At 39.2% G+C, this 19,821-nt stretch overlaps 1 protein-coding gene across 1 annotated transcript; it reads left to right on the top strand.

Annotated features, from left to right (window-relative positions):
* Positions 1 to 2,645: 2,645 nt before the first annotated feature.
* On the top strand, positions 2,646 to 14,644 carry zc3h4 (zinc finger CCCH-type containing 4). Its single transcript, XM_017491350.3, has 14 exons — positions 2,646 to 2,958; positions 6,266 to 6,509; positions 6,598 to 6,705; positions 7,041 to 7,287; positions 7,405 to 7,553; positions 7,655 to 7,748; positions 7,837 to 7,973; positions 8,501 to 8,602; positions 8,768 to 8,879; positions 9,125 to 9,234; positions 9,330 to 9,751; positions 9,941 to 10,260; positions 10,410 to 10,649; positions 11,470 to 14,644. The coding sequence occupies exons 1-14, from the start codon at positions 2,879 to 2,881 to the stop codon at positions 13,083 to 13,085; spliced, it is 3,981 nt and encodes a 1,326-aa protein (XP_017346839.1). The 5' UTR covers positions 2,646 to 2,878; the 3' UTR covers positions 13,086 to 14,644.
* Positions 14,645 to 19,821: the final 5,177 nt, after the last annotated feature.

Below are 19,821 nucleotides of genomic sequence, written 5' to 3'. Positions count from 1 at the left end.
TAAACCATTAAATACACACGATGCTGCACTGACAAGTTGTCCCATATGGCGTATTAGACCTGTGTGAATACAAGATAGACAAACGAGCCCCTTTTCAGTGAGTCAGATCATACGCATCAGTTCAATAAGAGCCGATTCTTTTGGCTCTCAAAATGCTCGTTTGCTTTCCCCCCTAAATGAGACGTATCTGCGATATTTTGACCAATGATCGTTAGTATGTCGCTTAAAGGGTTCGAGGAAATTGCATTATTCCTATAAAACATTTTCTTTGTTTATAATGTATTTGGATAATTGCGTAAACAGCATGCGTTACATATGTGCATTGACAAATACAGTAAACATTCATTCATGCTTTATATTGAATATACTGTATATTAGTGCATGCTAGCTTTATGCAGTATTTTCTTCTTTTTTTTAAATTCCCGACCATTTATCATGAGAACTGGTAATGATCACTAATAGCCCGATCCTGCTGAAAAACATATATATATATATATATATATATATATATATATATATATATATATATATATATATATATATATATATATATATATATATATAAAAACCCAACAGGCTTGTTATTATTATAATTATATGAAAAAGTAGTGATCTTTTGCTGCCTAGGCTGCAATCAGGTTAAACAAACATTTCATCCGAATGAAATGTGTTGTACTACAGAAGCTGGTAAAAACTCTTCCTGATCAAACTGCACAAATAAGATTAAACTGCACATAAGATCAATCTGTTGCAAAAGAATAAATCACATGTTAGTGTGCTGGTGTATTAGGCTCAGCAGTGTTTCTGAGATTTTAAAACACTAATTTAATTCAAACACTATTTCAAATCAGCTTTACAGGAATTTGTATTTAGACTTAGATCCCTAATGAGGAAGTCAGAGGCAAGAAAGGCAAGCAGAAACACCCTGACATTACATGAGGAAAAACCTCAAAATGGAACCCATCCTCTTTTGGGTGACACCAGATAGTCATTTTTTTTTGTTACCAAGATTTGTATTGTTTCCAAACATAGAAAACAAACAAACAAACAAAAACATATAGTACAAATATAGGAAACATCCCAGAGCAAATAGGGTAAAGGGGAGGCAACAGGCATATAAGATCCAAAGTTGGATCTAAAAAAATTTTATAATAATAATAATGATAATAATAATAATAATAATAATAATAATAATAATAATAATAATAATAATAATAATAATAAATCTAATACATTTTCTTTATACAGTCCAGGATATGGAAGAATAAGGATTTCCAGGCATCAATAATAGCAAGTTTAGCCTTGTTAAGTTGTGCTGTTGTACATTCACATTTTACTATGTCAAGAAAGTTATTTATCCAGTATATTTTTGTACACATATGTGGCATAAACCAATTTTAATTATTGGGTTTTTTTGTGGATGTAAAACCAGCAAACACCATTTTCTTCTGTATTAGGTTTATACAAAGAGCAGAATCATCATTAAGGAGACACAGACCTGGAGTTGGGATATAGACAGTTTGAAGCAAAGAAGATAGAACAGAGTTTACATGAGTCCATAGATCAGAGATAATTGGACACTCCCAGAACATATGGAGAAACGTACCTGATAATGTGGTATTACAGATATGACAACTATGTGTCAGTTGTGATTTTATTCTAAGTCTCTTATAAAGAGTTATGTATGCTCTATAATAACTTTGAACTGAATGAGATGATGAGCCAGGTTCTTGGAAGTCAAATTAAGATTGGACCATACCCTCTTCCAATCGACGGATATATTAAAAATAGACAGTTCACAACTCCAAATGGATTGGATAGAGAGAGCTTTTAAAATTAGATCATTAGGTTTATTGTATATTAAACAAGATAGTAGGATTATAAACCATTACACAACTGTATGATATAAAATCAAACAGTACTAACTGTATTGAAATAGTATTCAGTATGAGTATCATAGTCTTTATGATTGCAGCAACAGTTTTAGGCATCTTAGGGAAGTGCAATCTTTAGGGCATCCATGTGGGACAATCCAAAACAGTAGAAATTGGTTCACAATTGAAGAATCTCCAACCAGGAAGTGGAGCAATCAGATAAGTCAGGCAGATCTGGAGGACAAATTGTGCTTAGCAACAAATGGGTTACACTCAGTCATTATACACAAAGTACACCTGTATTGTAGAGGAATCTGACAATGTGCCTAGTAAATGTGGGTACAAGCTAGGGGTACATAATAAAATGACAGCTGTGTATATGTGAGTATTATTTTTGGGCTATGTATATGTATGTGAGGCTATTTATGTTGTGAACTTTTTTTTTTAAATAATGTATCAAAATATTTGTTTTAACATTTAAGTTCAAGTTTAACATCTTATATTTAAGAATACTGATGTGCTGAGGTTATATTTAATAGCTTGCTGAAGTAAGTAAGTAACTTGCTGAAGTAAGTACTTAACATTACATGCTTAATTATGCTAGAGTTTGAATATGATAGCCAAAGATTAGCAAACAGCATGTTGACACTTGAATTGATAATACTACTTGATGTTGAAAGACTCCGCCCCTTTACAGTCACGTCGTAGAATGTCGATCTTTGTCGTGAGCGCGTCATCATCAGTAACCCCACCCACTTCGCATTGGAGAAGAACTGTCGCCATTTTGAGTGACTGAGTTTCATTTCACCTCGCAACTGTAAGGACGGAGAGACCTTCAGGAACGTTTCAGCATGTTTCTCTTTGAAACTGTAAATGGGAATTTAACTGCTATGAACTGAAACTCTTCCTAAAATCAATCAACAAGTAGATCAAAGTCAAGTAACGCATAAGCCAGTTGAATCCTGAGTCGATTTTTTGCACTGAACTGTAGTCCGTTAGAGGAAATGGCTGTGGAAAGCATGACTGTCCATCCAAACTCCCCAACAGCCAACCACGAACACAACAGCCTTCTCACTGACGAAAGGTCGAGTAATATCATATTTCTCTCCAACTATTTATTTATCCTTTGCTTTTTAAGTACAAAAAGCATGGGTATTACTTTGCCTTTTTTTCTTTCAAAGGGATTAAAGTCGACTTTTTTTTCTGGGAAACGAGTACAGAGGTAACGACCGCCATCTTGAAACGTTAACACGGCGCAAATCTGGAAGGTCATATATCCGAATCACGGACATGTCCTGTTTCTAAACAGAAGCGTATTTACAAATCCAGACATTTTTTCGACGCTCCTTTTCATCACCGAAGGACCAAAGTGGCCATTAAACAAAGAACATCGATCATGTATTCCGTCTTCCTCACAGTAAAGGAAAACGGATCAAAGTCAACGTCGGCGAATTAACCACTTAATCTCTTACTATCTGTCGGTAGTGATTAATATATATATATATCGCAGATTTTTAAACGCAAACCTATGTGTACTGCTCGGCGATCATCATAAAAAAAATCAACTACTGTCGCGGATACTATTAGCTAGATAGTTAGCCATGGATGTTAAAGCAGACTAGCATCTTATAGCCAGGCCTCGAAGGAAGCTAATGCGAGCAGTTCTCACATACTCAGAGCAGCTAACACGCTAGCTTAGTGGCGCAGTTGCTACGTTAGCTAACTTAGCCCCTTTCCTAAATACCTTGTAGTTTGCTTATTCCTGACAAGTAACGTGTTTGTGAATTTTGTTCAGGTTTCGTCTCATGTGTTGTTCCTGGATAACAAACAAAAGCAATTTAATGTCAATTGAATCACTTATAATCTATAATTTAAGCGGCTCGGGTCGCTAGCTTACTAGCTACACTTAGCTGAATAGCCTACGCGTTGCGCACAATTTGTACACTTTAGGGGTGGCTTTTTAAAACTGGGTTGTATACAAAAGGTGCACTTACAACACGCATAGAAAAAAATTGATTACTATTAGATGGCTAGCCGGTCAATTATATTATATAGAATATGTTTACAACACTTTCATTGGCTATTGTTCAATAAACGCACAGTATTGAAAAGCTTTCACGAATTTAGTGGTTATATATAACTATGGCTCTTTGTGATCAAACCAGAGGCTGATGATTAACTCAAAGAATAATGATTAAATCAGAGAATAATCATTCAACCAGATTAAACAAAACTAATAATGATTAAACCAGGGAATAGCTGTGTTTATTCAACAGGAAATTTACTTCTTTTAGGACGAATATGTCCTTGAGAAAATTTGTGCATCTTCACAAACACTTTTTTTTTTTTTTTTGAGCTCCTTCCCAATGTCTCAAAAGCATTCAAGGTCCTAAATGTGAACTAAAACACAAGTTTCACTAATTTCACTGTTTCCCAAATCCAGTGAGGTACACCTCATCCAGAATTGATCAGCCCCCTTTTCTAGCATGCAGGGTCCAGAGAAACGACAGCTAAGTTTTCAATACTGTTGCCTTTAGGTGAATAGTTTGAGGCCCAGCTTTGGTACCGGTCATAATTTTAGCTGCATTGAGTGTTTTTTTTTGCATTGTTTATGTTTGGTTGGTTATCATATACCTTTTATAACTGCAATATTAAGCAATGGTTCACAGTGCTCTGGATGGGTTGTTGATAGTTTTTGCTAGAGGGTGACCTGATTTCTCAGCTGTCTTGTCACTCACTGCATGGTTGAATACGCTCAGATGTCCTCATATTACTTGTGTTAAGGATGCAATGACATGTTTAGGAATGTGTCATTCATATTTATAAAATGACCAGCAAGAATTTAATCATTTTTTCCCACGTGACTTTGCATTAACAGTTAAGCTGAGTTTAGAGTATTTCCTTTGCACACTAGTATGAAGTAAGATAAAGTTAATGTGATTGTGAAATTGGAGTTCAGCTCATGACCTGAGCACCAGGCCCTCAGTCCTATAGGAGGTGGACAGTAGACACGGTACAAGGAGTCCAGTTTATAGTCAGTCAGTACGTTTACATGGACAACAATATTCCAATAGTAACCCGATTAAGACAGTACTCTGATTAAGAAACTACCATGTAAACAGCTATTTCTGATGACCTTAATCCAGCTAAAGTCATACTCGAAATAAAGAAATCGAATTAAGACGCAGCCCACGGCTGCAAGCAGTCGTCTATTTGCACGTATAGCATGACAAATAATTAACTGCACTTGAAGCTTTCGTAAAATTTTAAAATGAAACACCCAAAACTGTATGTTGATACGTGAAATTCTGGAGGGAACGTCGGCCGGCATGGCATGGGGACGTAATTACTTGTGCCGGTAATCGATCTGTGTTCTATAACGTAACACTGGAACATGAAAGGAATATTCTAAAAGTTAATATTCTAATATTCCATTAAAGGAATATTCTAAAAGTAACTCGTGTAAACATCTTAATCACAATATTATTCAGAATAAGGTCAATAATTAGATTATTGCTGTCCATGTAAATGTAGTCAGTGTTGCGCAATTATCCAAGAGATCTGTTTGTAGTAGCCTATGGGTAAATATCTTTAATTTTTGAACACAGTCGTATACAATATGTGGTTGACATTAGGCAGGCTTATGCCAGTTTAACCCAGGTTTTAAAGAAAACCATCAGGAGTCTGATTTTGCATGCAGGTACACTTTAAAATGGTCAAACCGCACGTTCCAGTGACATGAATACCGAAATACTTGCTACTACACAAAAACTATTTGTACGCTTATTTGTCACATTGTTAGTAAAATTGTTTTCCAGAATATCCCAAATATGTGTAGGAATATTACACAATTAAATCTAATTTCCAGTAGGTCAATAGACATGTCTCTTGCTTAAAAAGAGCTCTTACTTTTTTTTTCAGTACCCTGTCCCAGTTTGGTGTCTGCATATTTTTTTAGCAGGTTGCTCTCTATTTCTTTAGTGAATTGTAGTGTTTGTTTTTAAGGCCTGCACAGCACTCTTCAGTGAAATCATTGTTGTTCATTTAGTGGCTTTGGTTCATGCCGATTGAGAGATTGGTGTAGTTATTTCTTTTAAAACCGTGATCAGGATTGTGCAAGTCAGTGCTCACAGTAAACTGGAATCCTCTTAAATTCATTGTTAAGACACCTAATCAGTTGCAAACATAACTATATGTATGTTTCACAATCCAGTGTCTTTGCAAAATGAATAGAATGGTGGTCAAAACACCCGACATGGCACGTTTCACAAAGTTTCAAAGCACTCTTTTAGCATGTACAGTCTATAAAAATTTTATATTACATTTGGAAGTGCTTTATGCCTTATCCAAGGCACGTTTCATTCATCAGTTTTGATGTTTGAACATTACAGGCGAGAGGATGAAGAGCTGGAAGAGGGGGAGCTGGAGGATGATGGAGGCGATGTGGAAATGCCCAGCACTGAGGGACAAGAGCCCGAGGAGAAGCCCAGCCGTGTAAAGGAGCGACACGGCAGTGAGTCAGATGACGATAAGGCCCACCGTCGAAAGAAGAAAAGGAAGAAAGAAAGAGAGAGAGACAGAGAGAGAGAGAAGGAAAAGCGGAGATCAAGAAAGAGACGCAGATCAAAACACAAGGTATGTGTTTGTGTGTGAGAGAGAGATAATTTTATGTTCAAATGCATTTGTTAAGATTCTGACATGGACTTTGATTTGTGTTGTTTAGCGTCATGCATCGTCTAGTGATGACCACTCAGACTACAGTGATGAATCTGACTACAGTCCTAGCGAGAAAAGGAAGTATCGGGAATACAGCCCTCAGTACCCACCTTCAGTGAGTGTAATACTTCATTCTCCCTATTCAAATCATATTTCTTTAAGTAAGCAAACACCCAGAATATGTGCATGTATAATTTGTGTAAACATATACATGTATGCACACACACAGTTCACCGGAGTTGAGTTTATAGGAGACAACGTGGACTTTATTTATTCACGTCTGTTTTGAGGAAGATGGAGGGGAAACTAAATATGTGTCAGTTCATATACAGATCAATCTCTGCTTGAAAATACATCTGCAACAATCCAACAACACACATCATTTCATTTTCTGATGGATGCTAAAAATTCAGTGAGATTGTAACCCCTAGTGTGTTATCCATGTTCCAGTCTCATGGAGGCTATGGTCCTGCACCTCCCTCAGGACATGGAGGACCTATGTCAAAGAAAGGCAGCTACATGAAAATGGACAAACAGGGGTATGGTGGTTACGATGAGTATGATGATGAGAACTATGAGGGTGAGGAGGATGAGGACATGGGTGAAGATGACTATGATGACTTCACCAAGGAGCTTAACCAGTACCGCAAGGCCAAAGAAGGTGGTGGAGGTGGACCGGGCAACCAGCGTGGCAGAGGTACACACTAATGCTCCAGAATACAGATGCACCTCTCAATTTTACTGAAGACATGGAAAAGAATCACTCCTTTATATGTCCGTTTGAGACCATTATGACATAATCTTGTCTGCGCAGGTCTTAAAGGCCGAATGAAAAACCAGAGAGGCCGAGGCAGAGGAGGAATGAGGGGCCGTGGTGGTAGAGGTGGAATGCGAGGTAGAGGACGAGGTAAAATGGGAGGCGAGAATGATGACGGGGATGGCATGTATGGAGATGAGATGGAGGTTAGTTCAAGTTTTCAAATGGTTTGATCATTTGGTGTTATGATCCAGGAAATGTTCAGGAATTGATGGATATATTTGTAATTTGCATTTACCTTTTACAGTACGGCGATGATGACTATGACATGGGTGATGATGATTATGATGATTATTCGAAAGAACTGAATCAGTACAGGAAATCCAAAGACAGAGGGCGTGGTGAGTTTTTAAAATAATATGTCACCGTTTTTAATGATGTTTAATAGATTAAGATAAACATATTGTTCGCTAAATGTTTTATTTTTAGGTGGCAAAGGTGGCAGAGGTCGAGGACGGGGGAAGGGGGGCAGAGGTATGAACCGTGGACGGGGAAGGAATCGTGGGAGGGGTCGTGGAGGCGACCAAGGCCATGATGATGACAACAGTGGAGATATGGACATGGGGGTAAGAAATAATATCAACACACACGGTGCCCAGTCCAGCCTACACACAGCACAGTTCAACAAAAAGGCTTTTTACACTTCTTACACTTTACACTATCTGAAAGGCACAAACAAAACTAGCAAGTATGTCCAGCTAACACTACGCTGTTATTTGTAAGTTACTTCATCTTTGTCTTATCTAGTATATACTCCTTTTATAACCAAAAGACAACCCCAGTTTTTTTCTAATTGAGATGGGGGAAAATACTCTATGCTCTGATGTCCCTAAGCTCTTGCCCTAACAATCCTGTAATAGTAATCCACAGTCAGTGGCCCATCAGGGTGTTTTACTTGGCAGATAATTTATATGCAAGCTAACAGATCGGTTAAACTTTATGAAGCATTTTAAATATATGAAATATATGTATCTTCTGTGGTTAGCTTTAGGAACGTTCAAGCTGATTTCTATGCTTGGATATGTTAATAATTGGAACTTGGTGCTAGGCCATCCACTGTTGAAAGCTGAGAGTGAAACTGTGTATTCTATAGGATGGATCCGTTGGCCAGAGGAAGCATGAGCAGGAGAAGCATGGGCAGGACAAGAAGGGCAAGGCCATTTGCAAGTACTACATTGAAGGTCGCTGTACCTGGGTAAGAACGTTTAGCAATGTGTGTGATTTGGATTATGGAGGAGATTTTAAAATTGTGAATGCCGTATTTAAAGTATTTAAACTTAAATGTCATACCAAAATATATGTTTGTCTTCAATTGTGAAAGTGACTACTGTGCTTATTCTTTAATATATATGATTAACAGGGAGAACATTGCAACTTCAGTCATGACATTGAGTTGCCCAAGAAGAAAGAACTCTGCAAGTTCTACATCACTGGCTTCTGTGCTCGGGCTGAAAATTGTCCTTACATGCATGATATCCTTTACAGTCATTTTTTTCAGGTGAACTGACCATCAATCATAAATGACTGGGTTGTACCAGTTGGTAATATGTGAATCAGCAAGATGTTGTCTCTTTTTTTCTTTAAAAAAAAAAAAAGGGAAACGGTTACAATTTATGTGAAATGCTTTTCTAACTCTGATCTTAGTAATTTAGAATACTGCTTAATAGGAGAGTATAATGCTTAGGCTGGTGCAGATCATTCCTTAACTCAGCAGTACGTGACTTCCCCTGCAAGCTGTTCCACACTACAGGCAACTGCGTAAACGGAGATGACTGTATGTTCTCTCATGAACCTCTATCAGAAGACACACAAGAACTGCTAGATAAGGTGAGCATGTTTATTGTTGATAGAAAAAAAAAAAAGCAAGTTCTTGTTCCCCCATCGCATCCCTTCTCAATTTGTGATGTTTAATATTATTGCAGATGTTGGCTGAGGATGCTGAAGCCGGTGCTGAGGATGAGAAGGAAGTGGAGGAGCTGAAAAAACAAGGCATTAATCCCCTCCCCAAACCCCCACCTGGTGTGGGACTTTTACCCACACCCCCAAGGCCTGGCCCAACAGATTCCTCGACTCCAATAGACTTTGGGGCGCCAGGGCCACAGCATGGCAGCATACCTTCTAATGGTCCCTCATGCCCAGGCACTGCACCAGTACCAGGGCATGAGGGACCACCTCCCCCCTGCCCTGAAGGAGGATCTTTCCAGGGCTCACCAAACCATGGTCCGTCTCCACCAGCCATTGGTCCACCACCTCCCTGTGGGGGTAACACGGGAAAGAAGATCCCATCCTTGTTCGAGATTGTTGTGAAACCCACTGGACAACTAGCGCAAAAACTAGGCGTCAGGTTGTACCTTTTTCCTTCTATCTATCTATCTATCTATTTATTTATTTATTTATGTATTTATAACATAATTGCTGTAGTTAACCCCTTGTAGTAAGTAAGTAGCAAAGTATTACAAGTTAGCGAATTAAATAAATGCAGATACATTGATATCTTCAGAAAATGCTCATCAGTGTATGTATCTCTATTCAGAGGTCCGAATCCTGCCACTGCTGCTACAGGTGCTGCAGGAACTCAAGGCCCACCTCCATGTCCTCCAGGTGGACCTCCACCTCGTTTTCCTGCTGGACCACCACCTGGTCACATGCCACCAAATGGGCCTCATGATCTGCCACCCATGGGCCCACCAAACATGAACCAAGGCCCCCCAGGAATGATGCAGAACTTTGGCTCAGCAGAAGGACCTCCAAACCAGGCCATGATGCCACCTGGGGGTGGTTCTGCTCGCAATTTTTATGACGCTTTCTACCAGCAGCAGCAAAGCATAGGAACAGAAGGGGGAGGTGGAGAGGGTGAGCTAATATTTTGTTTCTGCTGGAAACTAGAAAAATATGACCAAAGGCCAAATGTGGCATATAATTTTTAATTGTGGAAATCGTAGTAGGAGTTTGCAACTTTTGCTTTTCAGTTTATCAGGGTTACTTTTTGTCTTCTGACATAGGTGATGGCTACATGGTAGGACCTGGTGGAAACTTCAGCGAGCAGTCATCCGGGAACCAGCATTCTGGCAATATGGAGGGCCCATCAAATGGAGGCTCAACTAATCAGTCTGGAATAACGGTGCCAGACTTTTTGCCTCCAGCACAGCGTGTGCTGTTTATGAGGATCCAACAGAAACAGCAGGAAGAAGAGGAGAGGGCCAGGAGGCTAGCTGAAGGAGGTCCAGATCGAGACAATGAAGGTACCATATCCTTCTGCCACATTGAATTGCACATCTTTATAGAAGATTACACTTAGTATAACACAGTAGTTATTTGAAAGCAAGATAGACATGGGAGTAATCCAGACAAGCATGGCAGTGTCCCAGTTTTTACAAGCTGGAAGTATGTGAATAGTATAAAACACATTTTATACTCTTTTAATTAGCTTCAAATGCATTTGCCCCTATAGCTATGTTCAGCTGAAATACCGCTATAGTACATTTAGATCTGCATATATTAGATGTGAAAGTATTATTTTCTTATTGTTGGCAAATAACAAAATAGTGTTAGCGTTTTTAATGACTCCGAGAAATTATTGATTATATATCGTATAAATTGTCAAATGTAACATAGTCAGAAATAGAGCTGATTAAGTAACACACAAATAATTGTATTTTAAAAAGAGCTTTATCAGTGTGAACCCCCCCCCCAATGCCAGTATATTTGTAGAGCAAGTTTTATCAGCCAGCTGATATTTCAGTTTGTTCCCTATATGTAAACAATTGTGCCGTATTTTTTATGTTGGAGAGGCTAGTTCTGGGCATCAAAATATCTCAAGGACACAGTTCTCTGCATGACCCTATCCAAGGCCTCTAAAGTCTGTAAACATCATCTGGTTTTCAGCAATCTCATGGAAAGCTGTCCTCTCACTAGATGGCAGTATTGGTCATTCATAAAAGTTGAACATTGTGTATGTAGGAATAGGGCAAAAGATTGTCAGGTTCTATAATATTGTATTTTAGATAGTAAACTCAGGAAATAACTTTTTTGTTCATGCGTGCAATTGTTTTTGTCTTTTAGGTGATTCAGCAAATTGGTATTCTAGTGAAGATGAAGATGGTGGTGGAAGCGTCACGTCAATCCTGAAAACCTTACGGCAGCAAAGCCAAACCCAGGGGCCCTCGAAACCTGAAGGTGCTCCCAGCGACCCCCGACTACAGAAGGCTCAGCCTGCTCCGGTGCCCAGCAGACCAGCTGACCCCAGGCTGGCCCGAGACCCTCGCTTATCACGTAACGCAGACTCCTCCCAGGTTTCAGAGACTAATCTCTCCTCTCCTCCATCCTCCTCTGCACCCACAGACCCACGACTCGCACGTCAGGCTGCTACATCCAAACCCGAGCCCCCACTAGTGTATAAACCACCGCCCCTTACTTCTGCTGCTACTGAAGAAGAGGAGGGAGAGAGAATGCTGAGGGACAAGCCTATCCCTATACCATTGGATCCCTTAATGGGCATGGCTTTGCGTGACCCCCGCTCACAGCTCCAGCAGTTCAGCCATATCAAAAAAGATTTGGTCTTGAACAAGCCTTCTTTTGCTAAGGCTGTGCTTTGGAGTCCTGAAGACCTAATTCCCATCCCCATCCCCAAGCAGGACTTTCTCCCACTGCCCCCAGGTATCCCTCCAGTTGCAGCCATAGATCCCCGGCTCTCCCGTGCCCAGCAGCAGCTCCATACAGCTATTTCAACTCCTCTGCCTGCCCCGGCACCCTCTGCCGAACCTCCCAGCCAATCCTCCTCATCCACTTCCTCCTCCTCCTCCTCCCTACCAGACTTTGAGCTGCTCTCTCGTATTCTTAAGACTGTTAACGCCTCTTCTTCCAGTCCTTCCCAAACCTCTTCATCTGTGGTTCCTCCTGCACCCGTCCCAGCTGAAAAGCCAATGGACCCTCGCATGGCCCGCAAAATCACAGACCCTCGGCTTCAACCGCAGAAATCTGCTCTCAAGCAGCCCACAGAGCCTACAGCCTCACAAACCTCTGCACCTTCTGGACCTCCTGCTCCATCCTCGCCCACGCACACTATTGCACCCTATGACCCACGTCTATTCTCAGTGGGTGGAGCAGGGCGAGGGGGTACAGGGGGTACTGCAGGATCTGGCAGCAATGTGCTCAGTAGTATCAGTCTGTATGACCCACGCACACAGAGTTCAGACAAACCAGAGAGTTCAGAGGTCACCACCACGACAACCGAGACAAAAGCCAGTGACAGCGTAACCTCTACGGCAAAGCCAAAGTCCAAAGAGCCGCTGTTTGTTCGAAAATCAGCCCTGGACCAGCCCGAACCAGAGAAAAGCAGCAGTGAGCAAGCCACTGACCGTTACAACAGCTACAACCGACCTCGGCCCAAGCCTTCGCCCTCACCCAACGCAGGAGGTGTAGGAGGAACTCCCCCAACAGGAGGTTCCTCTCAAAATCCTCAGGGCACTGCCGGAGCTACAGAACCACCAGCAGGAGTCCACAACCTTCCTGTCTCCAGTCTTTTTAGCATGGTTAAGCAAGCTAGCAAGCCCAGTGGCACAGGCAGCCCGTTTGGTGGCAACAGCCCAGCACAACCAGACACTGCTGAACAGGACAACGCCTCCTTAAAGGAGGTTTTCAAAGGCTTCGACCCTACTGCCTCACCATTCTGTCAGTGAACTTGAACTTGCAGCTCTGATGCTAAGCCGGCAATGGGGCACCTTACACACCACGGCTCAGTATTCACAGGAATTTATATGGGCTGGGGATATGGTTGGGCGGGAATACATTAAGGATATATGGTGAGAGAGGATTTAAAAAATCTATATAAATGTCTATTTTAAAACCAAATGGGTAAAATATTTAAAACACATTCATTTTAAAACCTTCTCAGAGTGTAAGAATAACTTTGGGTTTTTGAAGAGACATTTTCCTTAGCTAGTACTATGATTTAGCTGAAGGACGACCCATACGCCATTGTGAACTGCCTGTCCCTTCTGCCAGCCCTTTCTCTTCAGCAGTGTAGATTTCTGGATCTTACCTTTTGAGTACAAGGTGTGATTACATCAGTAGATCAAGCACTGTATAATATCCCGTCTACTGCAAGACCAGTGTGCACAAGTACATTGCCACACCCATGCTTTAACAGCAGCTGGTCACCTTTCAGTGATTAAAATACTTTTAAAACTCTTTTAGCTTTCTCTTTGTCAGCACTCAGTCAAATGTAAATTTTTTTTTTTTTTTTTTTTTTTTTTTTTTTTTTTTTTTTTAAATATATGTATGTTTATGGGCACCTTCCTTCTGCTTGGGACTATGAACCTCTCTTTCTGATTAACAAAACTGTATACTGAAACCGACATCTGTTAATAGTGTTTGTGAAATCGTTTTAATTTATTTTTTTATACTTATGAGAAATGTTTGTTTTTCATGTGGCAGTAGAATATAATCATTATATATACACTGCATACAGTACATTTATACACACACACATATATATATATATATATATATATATATATATATATATATATATATATATATATAATTATTTTTTTCCCCACCTGTATTGTACATGGACTTGTGATGTGCATCTGTTAATGGGCACAAACAATTAAGTAACAATTTTGTCTCTCAGCAAAAATAACTGTTCTTTCCAACTTACCTTGAAACACGATTTTTTTTCATAAGGACGGCTTAAAAGAATCAACTTTGTTTTTTGTTTGGGTTTGCCCTTACAAAGAACTTTGTATATTGATAAATGTCCATATTTGACAACAGGTAACATTTTGTAAACATTCAGTGTAGGTAAGGTTGTGAAATATTTAATAAAGGAAATGCAAGATTCAATGTGCTAAAGGCTCAGGAATTGGATAAATGTGTTTATACCACAGTGCTGTTCTCTAATCTGATGGGTCAGAAAGTGTTGATTTACTTTTTTTTTTTAACAGCATGGCTCAGACAATAGTGTCAGCACTTGTATGGCAGACGTGCAATTTTACACTGAAAACATATTTAAATATTATTTCCCAATGAAAAAAAAGTTTTCCGCCACTGGAAAGTCTTAGGACTTTGTGCTTTCTGGTTGTGTTTTTTGTATTATTAACTTGAGGAGAAAAAAAATGAGAGGTTGGTTAGAGAATGAATGCTTATAGCTGCTATAATGTAAGTGATAACAGCAACTATGATGTCTCACAGATGTTCCACAAAATTAAATGTAACTATTAAAGGTTAAAAAGTATGGCATCCTTCTCATTAATGAATTAGAAATTGTAACAGTCGGCAAACTGCTGTGGTCTAAGAGAAATAAAAGACTTCAGAGTGTGCTGCTGTTATTAAATAATCAACTTTGGTGTCATAACCCTCTGTTGATTAATTTCCTGTTATAGCATACTGTCATGTTTTATTCATTACTTAGTGAAGGAACAATTGAGTAATTATGTTCCATGGCCGTCATTCGGAAGAAAGTTTTCTCTCCTGTTTTCTCTGACGGATAAGAGTCATTTCCCTTATTTCTGATATACACTCCCACTGAAATCACTGAGAACTCATCTCATTTACAAAAACTCAGCCTTTATAATAATCGAATCATCAAAGAAATTCCCCAACAAATCACACTTGACAAATTTCCCACAATCATGGTAAAAACTAACAAAAGGACCCTGTGCCCACTTTGTTTTACATTTGGCCTATTCTAAAGAAAGTGATTTATTCAAAACATTTCTCCACCCATACCAGATTTTCATGAGGGAGAAATAAAGTGTAGCTGGATGAGCATGTTTGGAATTCAGTAGCAGCTAAATTTAGTTAGTAGTCCTATAAATTTGCTTAAGTGTTATTTTGATATTTCAGTTTCCTTTTATTTAAATTTCAGCTGTGTAGCTGCCCAACAAGTCAGTATCTCAGCATCCCTCAGCAGAGCTTTCACAAGACCTAAGTGTGTGTGTGTGTGGGGGGGGGGGTTGTTTTGTTTTTGTTTTTTTTACCTGTAATCCTCTTGAAGTGAAATTAAATGGAGGGAAGACTTGAGTAAATATAGCAGTCTTGATCTTCTTACAGTTGAAATGGGCCATTCAGTAGTGTGGCTTACACAAGCAGTGCTTGAGAACCTAACTACAATCTGTGAACTGTAGTAATTGATCAGTATGTAGTAAGTGATGTGTGGTCTATAGGTGTTATTCTGTAATCTAGTGAGAAAGTGTTGCATGGTTTCTTATTTTTGTGTTTATTAGTAAATCTGAGGCGCCTATACGTGTTACTCAAGGTTGGAAACAAAACTTGCAGCAAAATTGTTTCTGCTATGTTTTTGAACTGCTTTTAAAGAAAATGCAGCTTGTTTAGACACACTGCATACTGATATTGAAAGATGTGAGAGAATGCAGGCTTGTGTGACCTCACAAAATCCAAATATTTACAGCGTGTACGCAGTGTGAACTCGTGTACATATGGTGTTCGTCAGCGGCAGTGTGGATTAGAAAGAAGAACCTGTGTGATTTTGACAAGAGGCAAACACAGCTGACTTTATTTTCAGCAATATTCTGAGACCCTTTTTTTTGTAGTTTTACAAACCTGTGCTTACCATAAAGATATGTAGGGCAGATTTTGGGACACCAGGTCCCATCATTTTCAAGGCTAGATATCCCACTACTTTAATCCAACACTAGAAACTATGTGCGCCTGCAAAGCTGACCCCTATATCCTGCCAAAGTCGTTAAATGTCCTGTCTGTAATTCCCATGCTATCTTGACTCCAACCCTTCCTCAGACCTCCCCATCCCATTTCCTGAGGAATTCTCTTTGAGGAATTTCACCCCATGCTCATTTTCTTCTATCTGGGATGACTCCATTCTGCAGCAGGCAGTGAAACACAGACTCTGTGTCTGTCCAGGAGACTAAAAAACAAAACTGTGGCTTCCTTCAGTGGAACAAAAAAAAAAAATCAGGCCTTTCCACTCACAAGTTGTTCTTTTCCCTTTGTGGATACTGACGTGAATAAACAGAGCAAAATAGTTCAGAATAGCTGTTATGTAAAGTAATGTTATGGTTGCGGGTGAGTAAAATGTGTGCTAAAAAAGTTTTACTTTAAAGTTAGATTTTGCAGTTTTCAGTATCTTGTGCTGTTTCTGTGTTCCCTTTTTATCTTTTGTAAAAGGATTTGTGTACAATCTTTGCTCATCTGGGAGTTATCTGTGTTAAATGGGCCATGTACTTTGTTTGCTTCTCTGTCCAGTGAGCTGTGGCTTTTCCCAGGTCCTCTTTCATTATATCACAGCTGTGATACTTGACCCACACCTTAACACCAAGTTCCTTTCCATACAATATTACACACACACATAGTTGTCCACTGGGGTACTGTACTTAGGTTATAATATTAACTCTCCATCATCATATAGCACTATTTTTGTGTATGTTTTGTATTGTACCCACATCCGGTGTGTACAGGGTGAGTGTGTGCAGGGCACCGAGAGGAAATGTGCAGGATGGCCTAGCACAAATAATGGACAAATTCCCAGAAATACACTGCTTTTGAAACAGCTGGCTATTTAGGGATCAAGCGTGTGTGCGTCAAGAGTTGACCCTTGTGCAACATAATGCCATCACATTTAACTTTCCACAACAGCACTGTTATATTTTCAAATCTGATGGATCACAAGATTTTGGTTAATTTTCTGTAACAGGGTCGCTGACAGTAGTTTAAGCTGCAAGGCGAATCGCAGGTTTATATTCAACCTGATATATTATTTCTTCTGTGGTAATAATTTACACATGGACTTCTTTGTTGGATGGTCCATGAAATAAATGGGTAGGAATGTGTTAAAATGTTCTGTAAGGGGATGATTTAAATATTTTTTCATTTATTTAGTGATTAGCACGTTCGGCTTGCACCTCCAGGGTTGAGGGTTCGAGTCCTGCTGCTGCGTAGTTTGCATGTTCTCCCTGTGTTGCAGGGGTTTCCTCCGGGTACTCCGGTTTCTTCCCCAAGTCCAAAGACATGCACGGTAGGCTGATTGGCATGTCCAAATTGTCCCTAGTGTATGAATGGGTGTGTGAATGTGTATGTGAGTGTGCCCTGCTATGGATTGGCACCCTGTCCAGGGTTTACCCCGCCTTGTGCCCCATGCACCCTGGGATAGGCTCCAGGTTCCCTATGACCCTGTAGGATAAACCGTATAGAAAATGGATGGATGGATGGATGAATGGAGGTAGGCTACAGTGTCAGTGCTTTGTAACAGTAAATCTTCCAGCATTAGAAACCATTCAAGACAGAGGACTTTGCACTTTCTGATAGCCTAGTAACTTGAGAAGCTACTTTTTTTTTGGCTTGTTAACACTGTGGGGGCCGGCCTGGGGGGGGAGTGGTGGAGGTGACTGGTGACGGAACAACTCTTTAAAGCTTTTATATTGTAAATGATTACATGAGCATGGACATTCCACAACATAAAATGTAGCTAAATGGTGGGTCATGAATAAATAATAACTTTTTTTTGCAAATTGCTGTCCTTAAAAGAAATAAAACAATTCAGGATGTACAGTAATAGGGAACTAATTTACTTTGGTGAGATAACAGTAACGCATTACACCACTCCATTGTTGATTTTCCTCTAACAGCAGGCCCTGTTGTGTTTTATTCCTTACTCACCCATTCTTTGTTCAGTCCTTATATTCTGATTTAGGTTAGTTTTCAAGATAAATTAATTGCTATGTAAAGCTTGTCATACAAAATTAAAGCAAAAGAATCTATTTTTTTCTGACAGTTATGGTTTAGGAAAGCATTCTATCCCCCACTACAATGCATTAATTATTAACCCCCTCTCACAAAAAAGACTCTCTTTTAGCACGTGAATAGTTAATGGATGTTAAGATGTTAAGAGATACAGCTACATGAAAACACAATGAGTGTAAATAGTGAGACCCAAAAAAATTATAATTTACAGCTTTTATTTTCCACATCTGTTCAGTGTGTCATCCTCCCAGCATGATGCATGTTGGGAGCTCTGCAAAAACAGAACCCCAGGCTTAATGCAAACCACACGGTCACATCACTCGAATTCCTGTGATTCCTCCTGATGAGGTCACTCTCATTGTGCACATTCAGTAGTCATGCATAGTTTCAGCGATTGTGTATTCTGTGGTCAATGCACTGTCACACAGGCAAATCTACAATGTCCTTGTTGATGGCTTTACAGCATGATGAAACTGTACAGGGAGGGGTGTTGGCTGAGCAGAGAATGAGGGTCTGTACAATACACTGGCTCATTGCGTCATGTCAGAATCCATGCTAGGAGTCTTGACTCTAAACTCTGACCTACACATTCTCTCAGAGCAGGAAGTGGACAACCTCACTATGGTTCTGGAATTAAATGATTTTTTATAATGAGGCATTTTTCTGTTGGGTATGAATTTATGCATATTTTTGGTTACATTTAAATTGTTGTATTCCCCAAAATGCTTTCATAATAGTATTGTAATAAACTATAACTCTACACATGTATAGGCTACTCACTGCATGAAAATTAATTGAAAAGCTGTACCACGGTTACGTATCTCAACTTACTCCAGAGAAATATGATGGAAACTTCCAGTACTGCAGACTGTTGTGTTATGTGTCTCTTGATTTGGTGAATCACTATGACTAAAGCTGACAGAATAATGACCATCCGATTGGCCCGATTGTTGTTGTTTTTTTGTGTGTGGTGTGATCTGTTTTTAATGATAATTTCTTATTATTTTTATTGTTTTTGTATTTTGTATTGTTTTTACTGTATAAGGCTGCATTAAAAAAGTCTGGATGTCTTTACCTCTGATTTACCTCTGACTGTAACCAGAAACATGCAACATGGCCCACTTTAGTTTAAGACAATTCAATTAAAATGACTCTAAATCAAATTAATTTTGTTCAAATTATTTAAAGTCTTAATAAACATTTTTGTATTACATACTGAGAGTCCTTCTTAAATTGATGTTATCAGAGAAAATGGCTCGGTCTTCTAGGTCTTTATATTTTGAATACAAAACATTTAAGCACTATTAGAGAATGCATAACTACAATTTTCTTAAATGAAATCTCCTCACCAAACTCACTGTCTGCTGCTTTGAAATCTTCCGCAGACCACATTCTTCTCCTCTCCTAGACCTGCCTTCTGCAAAATAATGTTGTGACTGTGAGAAATACATAAATACATAGAAGCATGGGAACATGGACATATTAATGTGGCTTATAGTATTAAAATGATTTAAAGTGTAAAAGTATTTTACGTCTTAAGTTTGAAATGAATATGTTAAGAACCAACAACTTTTTACATTACAATTTGTAGCTTTAACCTTTTAAAGTTTTCAGTTTGCAGCATATATAAAGATATGTTTAAAAGTATACAGACATCAAAATTACCATTAGTACTTTGTTTCAAAGCTGTTGTTT

This window comes from Ictalurus punctatus, chromosome 17, assembly GCF_001660625.3.
Source record: "Ictalurus punctatus breed USDA103 chromosome 17, Coco_2.0, whole genome shotgun sequence".
Taxonomy (NCBI): domain Eukaryota; kingdom Metazoa; phylum Chordata; class Actinopteri; order Siluriformes; family Ictaluridae; genus Ictalurus; species Ictalurus punctatus.
Note: the sequence above shows the minus strand (reverse complement) of the source record. Positions and strands in the feature narration are given on the sequence as shown.